The 14,500-nt window shown below is 41.4% G+C and overlaps 1 protein-coding gene across 3 annotated transcripts in view; it reads right to left on the bottom strand.

Annotated features, from left to right (window-relative positions):
- PHLPP2 (PH domain and leucine rich repeat protein phosphatase 2) overlaps positions 1-14,500 on the bottom strand; it is a 35,367-nt gene that overhangs the window by 10,128 nt on the left and 10,739 nt on the right. For all 3 annotated transcript variants that reach the window (XM_062613069.1, XM_062613067.1, XM_062613070.1), the window contains exons 4-11: positions 13,210-13,400; positions 12,647-12,772; positions 11,284-11,438; positions 7,227-7,373; positions 4,596-4,826; positions 3,667-3,869; positions 2,489-2,549; positions 1,709-1,804 (exon numbers count right to left, since the gene is read on the bottom strand). In XM_062613069.1, the coding sequence (XP_062469053.1) occupies positions 1,709-1,804; positions 2,489-2,549; positions 3,667-3,869; positions 4,596-4,826; positions 7,227-7,373; positions 11,284-11,438; positions 12,647-12,772; positions 13,210-13,400 (1,210 nt within the window). The remainder of the gene's footprint in view (positions 1-1,708; positions 1,805-2,488; positions 2,550-3,666; positions 3,870-4,595; positions 4,827-7,226; positions 7,374-11,283; positions 11,439-12,646; positions 12,773-13,209; positions 13,401-14,500) is intronic.

Below are 14,500 nucleotides of genomic sequence, written 5' to 3'. Positions count from 1 at the left end.
AGGGAAGTCACAAGCATGGGTTTAAATGCCTGTTCTCACTTGTAGGCAGAAAGAAGCGCTTCCCCTGTGCCAATTTAAATTCAGAACTTTAAGCAGCTGCTTAGCATTCCTGTGTTACTTCTGCGGCTGTTGTCACATTTTCCAGAGCTGCAGTTCTTATTGAAGGAAAAGGCCTCTATCCCCATGAACTTCAGAGATTTGTTTGCAGGAATTCCGAGAAAGGATATCTGAACACACCTGGGCATTGCCCAGAACCTGCCCATTTGCATGAGGTGGTAATTTGGGATTACATTCTGAGCACCCTGAACAGAACAGCTTCACAGATTGAATGTTAAAGCTTCATTAGTGCACTACTCCATGCAGATCAATTATTTCTTTCTGTAAACTGTAGCTTCTCAAAGCTCATTACACTGGCGAGGAAAAAAGAACCAAATCAAAAACCATTCAAATGCAGATACACCAGTTTCCTCATTCAAGCTGATTCACACAGAGCTGGATGGGCATCTCCACCCAAAACTGTCACACTTTTTACACTTAGTTGCCTCAAAAAATAGTTGTACCAGACAACTTCACAGTGAATGATATCCCCCTATGTGAGGCTCCTTAAAGCTTTAGTCTGATGGATTAACCTGATAACTAGCTGAAAGTCAGTGCTGGCTAAATTCTAACTGTACACAAGACATACAGTGTTAATGACAAACATATACTGGAAGAGATCCACACTGGATGCAGTTAATTCCAGCACTTACAAATCTTTAAAGAGGCATAAATATCTTGTTAGAATATGTATTTCTGCATCTGAATTCTGCAGGTTTAACATAACATACTTAAAGTTTGGTCCTTTTCATCCACTGGTATGGCTAAAATTATTTTCTAAATTGTCATTACTGCATCCTTGTTACATCCTTTACTTGCTTTTAATGTATATAGTCTTCTCTCTGACAACCATTAGAATGTTACTGTTGAGATGATTTTCTACACCTGATGCTTTAACTGCTTCAACCTGCTCTCTGCATTTCTTCACTGGAATTCATCCTTGCACTCTATTTCAGTATAGCTTACTCTAGAAACTGTGCCTTATTCATTACAATCACACCCACCAAACACATTTGTTAGACTAAGAACATTTGTGTTTTGCTCCTTCCCGTGGTATCCCTCGTACCCTGGAGAAGTCATTCAAAACATCTGCAAAACTACCTCAGTTCTTGGCTCCTCTTTTTGCTGCATTTCTGCAGAAACTGAAAGGGAAACAAGAAGAAAGGAGTTGGCTTATGATGTGTTTTATAAGCTACCTCTGAGATCAGATGTACCATACCTCTGCTATCTCCCTGTGACAGGTTAACAGATGGAATCTCTGTGGGGCAATGCAAGACTTATCAGGGTCTCACCTATGACCTATGTTCATAAACACTATGGTAACAACAACAACAAAAAAAATCACAGCAGCATGTTCTACTTTAGGTGCAAACAGCTGCAGTAGAAGCCAGAAGCACAAGATGAAGTCACCTGACCCCTATTATTCATGAAGCTGATGTGGAAGTCAGTTCTTTCCAACATTTGAATACAGACTATTTTGATGCTGCACAGAGAAAGCAATTAAATGATATCTCTGCACAACAAGGAATAAAGCAAATGGAAGTGCACTATTTCTCTCTCCCCAGTCAGCTCACCATAGAAGAAAGCTCAGCTCTGTATAAGGTTTGCTGACCTCAGTGGAAGCTCCACAAGGAGGTTGTGGCTCACATCCAAAACTTCCAGATTCTTTGCTTCACAGGCCCAGTCTGGGACACACTGAAGTTGATTGCTGAGAAAAGCAAGGGGGAAAAGCTAGACATCAGCACTGCATATGGAATATACCCTGTTTGAATACTGTATGACATGAGTGACAGCCAAACCAAAAACAATAGGCAGAAAATGAACAACAGTATTTGAGCTAGTCACGTGGAATTTATTTCACGGCTAGTTGTGTAACACCAAGCTGGTGCATGATTGCTAGAAAGTCCTCACGCAAGGCCCTAACGATCAGGCTTTTGGTTTACAGCACTGACATCAGGAGAACAGGCCACCCTATGTCATCCTTCTATTGTGCTTCAACCTAAAACCAAAGCAAAAGGTGATCAGGTCTCACAGTGCTGCTCCAAGGGCAACCATCGGCAGTGAAGCCAAAAGCAGAGATCACTGGCAGCTACTCTAAATGTCTGCTCCACAGACTCCCACCATTCAGCCCAGTAAGCTGTTCAATGGTCCCTGTTTGGCTTTCTGTGCTGATTACAGCCTGTGGCTGAAGTATAGCCAGTCACCTAGACTAGGTTCAGAAGGGCTTCTGGGCTGGGTCATCATTCTTTAGTGCTGGGCTTTCCAGTGAAGATGGACTGCCTTCCCTTAATTACTCTCAACTCTTTCAAAAGATTAAAAGCTCCAGAAAGTTTCTCCAGAAAACAGCAAAGGTGTCCAGATACTTTATATTCTGTGGTGTACAGTCACTTACTGAGAGAGTTCTAGACAAGTCAGTTGACCAGGAACTCGATAAATATTGACAGCAGTCAAACCTGATGAAATAAAGCAAATAATTATGATTGCAGAGCTTCACAGGGAAAGCAGCATAGAAAAGCAGCAGACTAGTTAGCAAGTGAGAGTCAGTCTTACTTAATGCACACTCAAGGTCTCTACTCATCCTTCCCAAGACAGAGTTCACACTTAGTACAATCTGCCATACGGCACAAGAGCTGCTCCTTTTCCATTTCTCCATCTGCCACATGGGGCACCAGAACAAGGGAGAACTGTATTTTTTTTTATTATTTGTGGATTCACAAACACATCTCACAGGCAAAAGGAATTCCCTGGACAGTAACTCAACACCACAACCTCCTCCATTACACAGTCTGCACACATACAGACATATGTGATCCCTAGGAGCTGACCTCACAAGATCCATCACACATGGTTTCACTACTGTAACATCAGTGTAAGTATTCTGTTTGTGGGTAGAGGCCTGTCCTGGGTTCAGCAGTAACAGTCACTTTAATCCTTCTTAGTAGCTTAGTGCTGTGTTTTCAACTTCAGTCTGGGTACAATGCTTATAACACCGATGTTTTAGTTGCCAATTAACGTTTACTTCAATCAAGGACTTTTCAGTCTCATGCTCTGCCAGGGATGAGGGGCACAAGAAGATGGGAAGAAGCAGAGACAGAACACCTGACCAAACTAACCAAAGGGGTATTTCATACCACAGCACGTCATGCCCAGTATAGAAACTGGGGGCAGCAAATAGCTGCTCAGGTCAGGCTGGGTAGCGGCTGGCAGGCGGTGAGCAATTGTATTGTGCATCAGTTGTGTTTGTTTCCCTTTTCCCCTTTATGTTTTCTTTCTCTCCCCTTGTTATTCCCCTTATCATTATCATTATTGGTGGTAGCAGCAGTGATTTGTGTTATACCTTAGTTACTGGACTGGTCTTATCTAAACCCCTGGGAGTTGCATTCTTTCCATTCTCTTCCCCATCTCTCTGGGATCAGGGCGGGGAGAAGAAGGGAGGGAGGGAGCGAGTGAGTGGCTGTGTAGTTCTGAGTTACCAGCTGGGCTTAAACTGCAACAAGGGCAAACGGCTGTTTACTTTTTCTCTCAGGGCTTGGAAGGAGGAAAGTAAGTGAAGAAGGCAGAAAGACATACAGTTGCTGCTGGCATAGAGGGTCCGAAGGGAGAAGCCACTCAGTGTCAACTCTTTCAGCTTATTCCGCTCACAGTGCAGCTGCTCCAGGCTGCCCAAGGAGCTCAGGTCCAGATCTGTCATCTCATTGTCTCGTAAATCCATGTAAGTCACAGATTTGTTCACCTCCAGAGTGTCAGCTGCTGCTCTCTTCAGGCTGTTCAGCCTAAACACTCAGAGATAAGAGTTATAAAGTCAGAAAACAAGAAACTGGATGTCAGTAAGAAGAGAGAAGACAGGAGAGGAAAGGGTTAGGTGAAGGCTAACGCCAAAGTTAAGCACAGACAAATGTGTGAGGAGCAATGACAGATTCCAGGCAGTGAATACAAAGAAAAACGCTTCCTTTGTCTGAACTGCTATGTGAAACCATTTTACTTATTCCCCAGTGCTTAAGAGATTCTGAAGACCAGTCTAGAAATGAGAGCCCAAGCCAAGAGACAGCTCCTTTGCACTGACACAGGGAGCTAACGCAGAAACTACGTAATAGACTGCCTCACCACAAAGTTCTTTGTCCCTTTCTGAGAGCTCTGCAGTTGGCAGCCTGAATAATCTGAATCTCAATCTCAGGGCTGGGGGAAGGCAAAACAGGGTCAGAGAGATCAAAGAACTACAGCAGCTCATAGTAACAGCATTATCAAAAGAGGAAACAAAATTAATTCCAGCACTTAGGAACTGCATTCAGTGGCTTCAGGCATTGATCAGTTAACCTGGCTCCTCTAAGTGAACTCTGCACACCCTTAGAAACAGAACTCCCTAAAAGCTGAAGAATCAGTAAGAGAAAAAACCCTACACATAGTTTATTACAAAACGCTCTAGAAGTTACACAGCTCCTCTGCTATAAAAGGAAAGTGGCAATCTGTTTTATAACCATATGCAGGTTTCAACCCCTTACCTCAGGTCCACACTTTTGATGTGACTCATACGGCTCAGCACTGCCAGGTCCAGGGTCTCTAACATGTTCCCTGCCAGGGCCAGTTTGTCTACGAGGATGAGCTTCTCACAGATTGCTGGAAGTTCACAGAAATTATTGAAGGAAAGCCCAAGACAGCTGAGCTGTTGCAGACTTCCCATTTCTTCTGGTAAGGATGTGAGGAAATTCCCATCAAGCCATAAGGTCTGGAGACTGCAGCAGTGAAAAAGAGAAAGAAAATAATTCAGCAAAGAGAAGCAAACATCACATTTAGCATTTTCAGTGACTTTTTTCCATATTGCTGATGTTAATGTAGCTATTTTTAAAAGTACCTACGAGCTAATTTTATTCTTATACACAAGAAGTTACTGGAGTACTTTTATCATGCATGTAATAGGCTTGGAACTGCATGTATGCAATACCAAACAGTTCCTAAATTATTCTGGAAGTAAACTTCCAAGTTAACCTAACTAAAACAGAAATCAGTACTCACATTGTAAATGAGAGCTAATTTACTTAATCACTTGATTTTCTACAAATGGCACAGCTTAATCACAATTACTGTCCCACGAACATACTGGTAACAGGTTTTTACATTCTAGTTGTCCTTTCACATCCTCAGAAATGAAGAGTGTAGCTCTCTGTTGCAAGATTAATTGTTTTAAAGTTTACATGGCTTTTGAGACTCAGACCCACAAAACATAACTCCCTCATTGTGATTATGTTCCAACAAAGAACTTTCTGAACACTGCTTAGCGATGGCAGAAATGCAACCTGGGGCCATAAAAAGATCTTACAAATAAAGGCTCAAGGAGTCATAAAAGATGACTGAACACATAACTAAGTTGTAAACCTCTGAAAACCATAAAGCCAGCACACAGCTCTTCCCTCACAGCTTGCAGATGGCTAAAAGATTGCTCTGGAAATGACTTGTTTATATCCGGTGTAGCTGCAGACACTCCTTTTGTAAAGATAGAAGCTGGGGCAGAGCAGGCCACAAGGAATTAACAGCTCAGTATCATAGGACTAGCTAGGTTGGAAAAGAACTTTAAGATCATCAAGTCCAACTGTTCCCCAGCACTGCCAAGGTCACCATTAAACCATGTCACTGAAGGCCTCATCTATATCAGTATTTATCTAAACAAATGCAGTAACAGTCTTGCATTTAAATTTACCTAAGCTTAAGCTTTTACGCATTCTGAGTAACTACTGGGGAAAATGGAGAATGTTTTTATTCCAGTAACACTTTAAGACAAAATTTTCAGAGGGAATTGCTCAAGTATTTCCATGTTAAAACCCTCTAACACAAACCTGAACCAATTCTATAGAAAGCCATCAAAATGTACTAGTGCTGACAAAAGTCACTAGACCTCTGCAAGAAGTTACCACAGAAAAATTTTACATAATAAATTAAAAGTGTAACAGAAACTGCATCAGCACTGAAAACCTTAGATGCAAGTAAGAAACAGAAATTCAGAAAGTTACACATTTCTGCAGCTGCAGAAAAAGGCACATTAACTTATTTGAGAAGCAATACAATTGTCTTCAGACAATTTTTCACCTGGATCGTGTTTCTTCATCTTTTCCACATGGGCAGCTGTAATGTTTTCATAGTAGTGATTAAGGAATTGAACCTGAGTGTCTCTGGTCTTATGAGATACCCTTATACTTGAAACTTGCATACAGTCAGGAAATCTGCAATCCTTTTTGTGTGTGACACTTTTGAATACTGCAACAATTTAACCAGCATGCTCTTGCTCATATAAATAAGCTCCACAGGCTAGGCCTCTGAAGATGAGAGCCATGTGTATTCTTCCCTAGTTCCACAAAGCCCCACTGGTCTCCACAGATGTTCCACTGTACCCATCTGCAGTTGTGGAAATGCCCTGACAGCATGGTCTTCAGAAACTCCTAACTGTTTTTATGGAAACATACTATTTATGTTTAATTGATAGGGTACCATCATAATACTAGTTAAAAAAAAAAATTACAAGACAATATAGGAAGAAAATGAGAAGACAACAGGCAAGGGAATGCAAGATAGCAGCAGATGCAAACAGAAAAAGATGCTTTCAGATTTACATAAAAATTGGACGTAAACCCACAAGAAATCATACAAGTCACTCCAAAGTAAAAAAAAACAAACACAAACAAAACCCCACAAAAAACCCAGCCTTTACATTCACTCCACTGCAGCAAGGTGGCACCTGTGATTCAAGGCATTGTAACTGACTGTTAAGTGTCTTCCTCAGCCACTCCAAAATAGGCAAAATCCATTATCTCTGTTAGAAAACTGATTTACACTAATATATTTTACATAGGTAGTAGAATAGGCAGGAAGTCACAAATGATGAATGCTAACTTGCCACATAGCAGTGACTTTAAGTGGCAACTGTATAAAAACACTGCGGTATCTTCATTTTCAAGGAAAACCAAACCTTATTGGACATCTGGGTTCTTGACTTCTGCTGGAGTCAAAACCCTCACTCAGTCTTCATGGACAGAAAAAGCTGCCCCAGCACTCACACTTTCCTAAGCAGTACCCTCACCTCAGCTGTGCTCAGCCAAACAACAAAGGATGTTTATGACTACAGATACACAGAATATACTTACTTCAACAGTTTGCCAATCTGGCTTGGCAAGGAATGAAGTCCATTACAGGAAATATTAAGCTCTGTCAGAGTAGAGATCTCACACAGTGACACAGGAAACTCTCCCAATCTATTATGAGACAGGTTCAGGCTCTTCAACTGAGAAAACCTATTGGCAAGAATACTAATTAATGCACAACCTCCATGGTCTGAAAGCAAACTATACAAAACGAGTAATGAAGTTATACACTGGTGATACAGTCAGCTAACTCACTATAGGAGTTTCTGCACAAATCTGATTTTAAGTCATGGTATTTGTACCTCAGGGATAATGCTATCATGGTCTTATTGTGAAGGAAAAAAACACGGGGGGTGTGGGGTGTGTTTGTGTAAGGGAGGCAAAGAACCTTCTGAACCCTGACTCCTGACAGGCTTCCTCCTAGTGACTGTTACTAAGATTAAGGAGACTGAAAACATTCAGTTCAGAAAATGTACCTTCAAAGAATTATTTAACAAACTACAGTTGTGCAGCTTGGGAAAACAATAGCTGAAAACATTAACTGGAACTGTTCAGAGAATAGAACAGAAGAGGGGAATATGTTTTTCAAGCTATGCACAACAGAAAGCCTAGTGGAGTCCTACAAGAGAAAACTAGGAAAGTGCTGACTTCACACTGTGAAGCCCCAAGACCTGCATCCATAGGTCTTTGGATGAGATCCCACATCTAAAGTGCCATTTACTTGCATGAGTGCCACACAAGTACTGTCACAACCCCCTCAAGTCACTACAGTCCCACTTGTCTTTAACAGATGGTTGCCTGTTCCAGCTCCTTCTATCACTGTGCTAGGTCCAAACAGAGGGAAGAAATAGAGCATGGGCTGGGGTAATATGCAAAAGTTTCTTCTCACAGAGTTCTCTTCCTACAGGAAACAAAAGTGTTCTTCCCCAGGTAACAACATCATCCCAAACTGGAACCATGAGAAATTAATTAGTGGGAAAATTATCATAATACTTTTATGACACAACTATGAATCTACCAGAGAAGTACTTCTTGGAAACATGCAGTTCATCGATCTGCTCTAACTGCCATACTTTTTGTTAGGCAGTGGTAAGTATAAGGTTAATTAGCTTGAGGGAGAATATTACTCATAGCTGCAGATGTCTTAAAGCACAAGACTGAAAGGTTTTGAAATCTCTGAAATTTGAAAGAAATTCTTTATAGGGACTCCTTTTTCAGATTCAAAATACTTGGAACAATTTGTGTGGGAACGATGCATTATATTTCTCTGTTTTGCTTTATAATGTTTGAGGGTGGTGGTAGTGGTGGTGTTTTTAAAAAGAACAAGCATATCTGAAACTTTAACACAGGTTGTTTGCTGTGAGAAATCATTTAAATAAGGGCCAGGCATTTTATATTTGCTGTGGCCACAGACACACTCTCCTGTAATGCAAGTGAAAGATGCTGTATTGGTAACAGCCTTCCTAAAAGGAACACGTTGTAGATTTAACACAGATTTAACGATACAAAAAAATCAGAAGCCTGCACATAGAACTTCACTTTCAGTAATGGAAAGGGAGGAAACAATGAGGGCATACCTCCAGATCTGAGCTTTCTCATTAACTGGTTCAACTTTAAGAGACTTAGGACAAATCACAGTTCTCAGGTTTTAATATAAGAAAACATGTTAATGAAACTGCTTTTTCTGGTGTTCTACAATGGCATTTCGTATGGCATCTGTCCTTAACACTAAGCAACTCTTTCTCTGTGATTAGCAGTGTGTGGTGAGAAGCTGCCCCAGGAGGCATGGCATTAAATAAAACAGCATATCCAATATTTAAAATTCATCCCTCTGGAACAATATCAAAGCAAACACAGAGGGAGCATTAAAGTTTCCAAAAGCTGGAGGGAAGATGGTACATTGACACAACTTCTTCTGAGACTCCTTGAGCAGACTGTCATATTCAGTGGGGAGGACAATACTCAAATGCCTTCTGAGTTCCCATTCTGTTCTTTCTCCTTTGCCCTGATACTCTCAAGCAGGAGGGATGTAGGAATGGAATGCAAATCCAACTCTCATTCAAGCTCTATACATGAACCACATGTTAGAGGGAATAAGTATCCTGAAATAGTTATGGCTCAAATTTTGGCCTGCACTCTCACAGGGCATACTGAGATTATGCAAAGAGGTGTGGAAACCCAGCCACAAATAATCAGTGGGATGCCCACCCCTCTGTTCATCAGCCCAAACTGGTGCTGGCCTGAAACATTCCCAGTTTAATACAACATCCTGCTCTGCTGCCAAAGCATCCCAGTGCAACCCTGTATCAATTAGCTAGAATGGTGATAACAGGCACGCACTATATATAACGTGTGTACACACACATTTATCACTGAAGATCAAGCTGGATAATGCTTTCCAGTAAAGGGAGATAGCTGAAAGGCAGTACCTTACATAGAAAATAAGCGAGAAGATGTAAGAAAATGGGTGGGCTTATTTAATTTTCTTTGCTTAACAACTCCCTTTTAGTTAATTATTCTTTTCCATTATTACAGTTATAGCTAATTAGACTCCTAGAATGTCAACATTTCCTCAGGGGAAAAGACCTGACCACTGCAAAGAATTCTGCTGTTTGGAATTGTCAGTCTCTGACACTTATCTGGTCACTGATAAGACCTACTGGAAAGAAGCAAGTTTCTTCATTTGGGGCTGTGACCTGATAAACATCCTAAAAACCTCAGAAAGCAAAAAAGGCAATGAGCAGCCTTATGTGGGCTACCTAATGCTACCTGTTTATTCAAGACTGTGTGAAGTGAGGGCTTCTTTTATGGCTTTTGTTTGTTTGAGGATTTCGGCTTCATCAGACATACTGCCAGGAAAAGAGTCGAGTTTCTGACATGTCAGATCTCTTGTTGACTACATGCAAGGTCAAAAGAAAATTCAAGCCCCTTTGCTGATCCTGTGAACCAAGGACACCGCATTTTAGAAAATGAAGCTCTGATAACAGTTTTCAAAATCATATAATGTGTGTGAAGCAGAAAGCAAAATCTTGAATTATTTTAAGCAGCTTTTCCAATAACAGAATCTATTACAATTCAGAAGTTAGAAAACATTTAAACAAGTTCGGAATTGAAACAAAACCAATGACTCTCAATGAAAGAATTTGCACAGGTGAGCAATTTCCCCCCCTGTATATCATCATGGATACTTAGGCATCTCATTACTCTGTAGGAAGAAAAGTGAAATAACCTGGTAATATATCCCTAGAGATAAACAAAACCAGAACAAAACAAAAAATGTAGTTTTGCAAAGTTTCTCCAAATACATTTTTCTTAAGGCATAATGTGTTCCAAACACAGAGCCATTTGACAATATTACCACAGTTTTCTTAACAGCTTTTAGAAGTCAGAGAGTGGTTCCTTGAATTCTTTTTGGTATGGCTAGTGCAGATACCAAGACTAATCTTCCCCTAGATTTTTACGGTTTTCAGGAATTGATTTTAAAATATTTCTGTAAGACTCCTTCACTTACCTAAGATGACTGTATTATGATCCCATGCCATCACACAACTGCTACTCTCTTAAAAGCGATCATTACTATTTCCCAAAACAAAGCGGAAGTCTCACTACTCTACTAACTCTAAATGTACATTAAAAACTTACCAAAATAGGCTTTTCCAGATCTGCACTTCTCCTTACAAACACCCACAACAGCAGCATAATGCTTTCCCTCACCTTTCATTTTATACCCCAAAATGTTCTTTAGCCAGCAACCTTATATTACTATTGCATCTTGTCAACACAAACGGCGTATCACTCCACAAGGCTCACCTCAGATCAAACTTAGCACAAAAGGTTTCTGGAAGGGAGTTTATGAATGTGAATACTGTCAATTGTTGGAAGCTTATGGCTGCCTGCACTACTCAGTTCTGCTTCCTGGGCCCCTCATTTCTTACAGCTTCCTGAAGATCAATCTTTTTCCCATCCCCACGAAAATGGGCAATACACTCCCCCTCTTCTCCATCCCTGGATGCACATGTTAAGAACTTCAAATGTAGAAGAAAAAGAATTCTTTGCAGACCTGCAAAGAGCGTCAAGACTCCCTGCTCCACTTGATCTCATAAAATTGTGTCGTAGGTTGAGGTAGATGATGTCTTGACTGTAGAAGAGGTGCTCAGGTACTTCCTCAAGGCTGTAGCATGATAGATCAACCATGCTAAGTCGCATAGACACAACCTGAAAAGGAAGAGGAAAAGCTGCAACTGGGCAACAATTTTCTCTGTACGTCCAATGTAAGGCCAAGAACTGCCGGGAGTAAACAATCTGCAAGAACATGAGAGAACCCCTTGTACCTGCAAGGTAGAGTCCACGCAGGACACTGAATCCACAGAGTATGAGTTTATGCCATTTGATACTTTTGTTTCTGAAAGCCCCCTGAAAAGGACACTTACCTGGATACCAACTAGGACACATACACACAGAAAGCCCTGCTCAGCACACGCAACAGGAACTGCCTAAAAACTAGACTGCAAGAGGGCCACACAGATGGGAGAAAACCCTGTCTTTGTCTGAGGAAACTCTGCTGAGAAAGCATAACCTCCAAGTGCACTCCAAAGATCCAAACAGCAACAAGAAGCAGTCAACTTTCAGTTCAGTCCTTTAAGGTTTACAGAATCTCTGCCTGGCCTAATGACTTCTTCCTACTTTCATTACCTTATTCAGGCTATAATCTTGGAACCATAACCTGTTATGATGAAAAGGCTTCATAAATGATGATTTTGCAACACATCGTGAAGTCTTTGCAAATATCAGATCTCCTTTCATTAAATATACTTTGTTTCAAGGTCTGCAGTGCTTCATTCCAGATTTTACAACCTGCTTTATCTTGAACTCATGCTGTATTTCATAATGTGTTTTTTTTTTATATATATATATATATATATATATGTATATGAGGTCGAAGTGTGGCTCAGCATTAAGCTATCACCATCTAATTGTACTTCAATATGGAGTGAGGATGCAGCTCTGAACAAAGTACACTTTCCTCTGACCTACGATCTCTGTTAACTCAAGCCTATCGGGGTAGCACCATGCCAGTCAGGCCACAGTTCAAGCAGATGCAAGTAGAGCAACAGGTGCAATTTAGAAGTTTCTATGGCTGTAAAGGCAACCAGTCCCTAGGGTTTGCTCTAGTGACTTGTGATTAGCTGCTCTTAATAGGCACAGCAAGGGTGAAAACAATGCAGAACTACCACTCAACACTGTTGCACAGGCAGAGAGAAAAAATAAGACTAAAGGAAAATCTCTGTAGTCCTAAGCACATAAGAAATGAAGAAAGCTGGAAAGTGTTGGGAACGCTTACAGGCATCCCAGCTTCATCTCTGCCTGCACCTCAAACCCCTCCTGCCCCCACACCCACCATCTGGATCTCAGCAGGGCCTCACCGTGGACGCCTGCCGGTGCCACCGCTGGTACTCTGCCAGTGTCTCAAAGGAAACGTGGTACGTTTGAGCCTGTGCTCCAGCAGATGTGAAAGCCAGTGTGTACTGCCGGCGCTTCATCTCTTCAACCTGCACAGGGAGAATCAAAACCACAACAGTCTGCATGAACTCCAACAGTTACAGTGGATCTGAGGTGTAGTGGGAGGTACTACCAACTACTGGTAAGACTGCATTTTGCTGAAAATACTGCTGTAGTTACTGGATAGAAACACAGAGGTAAATACATCTTAATATCTTTCTGCTGAAGTAGATCCAAGAAGTAATCATTTCTAGAATGCCCATTCACAACACTGGCTACTAACATGAAAGCAGAACTAATGCCTATTCCTTTGATTAGCCTTAACACTACCACCTAAGCAAAGCATATAGAAAGAGGTTGTAAAACTCTCTGTACATGTTCACAGAGTAATTTGTAACAAAAGCCTAGATTAACTTCTTGTGGGTAATACCCATCATTACAGTATCTTCCTTTCTAAGCCACAGGAAACGAAACAAAAAAGCCTTACCTTCCCTCCAACCAGAGGCAAGATGTGCATCTTCCCAGCGTGGCTATCTTTCACAGAGGACACAATGAGGCACGTACCACAGAGGATTACCAAGCGCTCTGCCCACTTGTGCAACTGGGTTTTTCCTTTGCGTACGTTATATACTCCAGAGAGCAAGATACGATCTAACTGTTCCACTTGACATGGCTTTTCTAAAGAAAAATGGGACATCGGCATTTCTTTTCCCTTTGTTCTTCACTCTCAGCTGTGAGTTCAAATAGCAGCACAGCTGTAACAATCAGTAATTGTACAGAACAAGTAAAGACAAAACAGGATGCACTTTAAAGAAAAAAAAATAAAACAAAACAAACAAAACCCTGTCATGGTTTAGAGAGCAGAGAAATTCGAGAGACATCCCTAAGGAGTGAGAGAAACATGAAGGTTGCTCTCAGTACTTGAGCAGGCCCAGAGGAGGCCATGGAAATGGTCAGATGGCTGGAACACCTCTCCTATAAAGAAAGGCTCAGAGAGTTGGGTTGTTCAGGCTGGAGAAGAGAAGGCTCTGGGGAGACCTTTCTTTACTGTTTCAGTATCTAAAAGGTGCTTATAAGAAAGATACAGAGAGACTTTTTACCAAGGCCTGTAGTGACAGCACAAGGGGCAATGGTTATAAACTGAAGGAAATAGATTTAGATGAGGTATTAAGAAGTTTTTCCCTGTAAGGGCGGCAAGGCCCTGGCACAGAGTGCACAGAGAAGCTGTGGCTGCCCCATCCTTGGCAGTGCTCAAGGCCAGGTTGAACATGGCTTGGAGCAACCTGCTCTAGTGGAAGGCATCCCTGTCCATGGCAGGGGGATGATCATGCCACATGATGATCATCCAGCTCATCCTATGGCAGGAACTGGATGAGCTTTAAGGTCTCTTCCAACATAAACCAGCCAGGGATTCTATGAATTAATGCTGCAGGGGTTGGAACTAGATGGTCTTCAAAGGTCCCTTCCAATCCAAACCATTGTGTAACTCTACAATTCTAAGCAATGTTTCTCTGGCATCCTCTATGTTCTGAACTGCAGGCTTTGCATAATCTTCCATAGCATTTCATCTAATTCTACCACTATCTTTAAGAACCACTTTGTCAGCATTTCTTTTACTTTCTTAGAACAGGTCTCCTGCACACTCTTCAATCCTTATACTCCTTCCTCCACAGCCTCTTTCTAAGCAGGACTACCTTCCCATGCTGACTGAAATTACTCAATCCCATTTTTTGCCTACTTGCTTCCATGAAGTTGAGTCACTGTTCCTGAATCTTTAG

Source organism: Pezoporus occidentalis, unplaced genomic scaffold (genome assembly GCF_034315485.1).
Source record: "Pezoporus occidentalis ecotype Australia unplaced genomic scaffold, CSIRO_AGI_Poc_V1 ctg163, whole genome shotgun sequence".
In the NCBI taxonomy this organism is placed as follows: domain Eukaryota; kingdom Metazoa; phylum Chordata; class Aves; order Psittaciformes; family Psittacidae; genus Pezoporus; species Pezoporus occidentalis.
The sequence above is the reverse complement of the archived record's forward strand: the minus strand, read 5'-3'. Positions and strand labels throughout refer to the sequence as shown.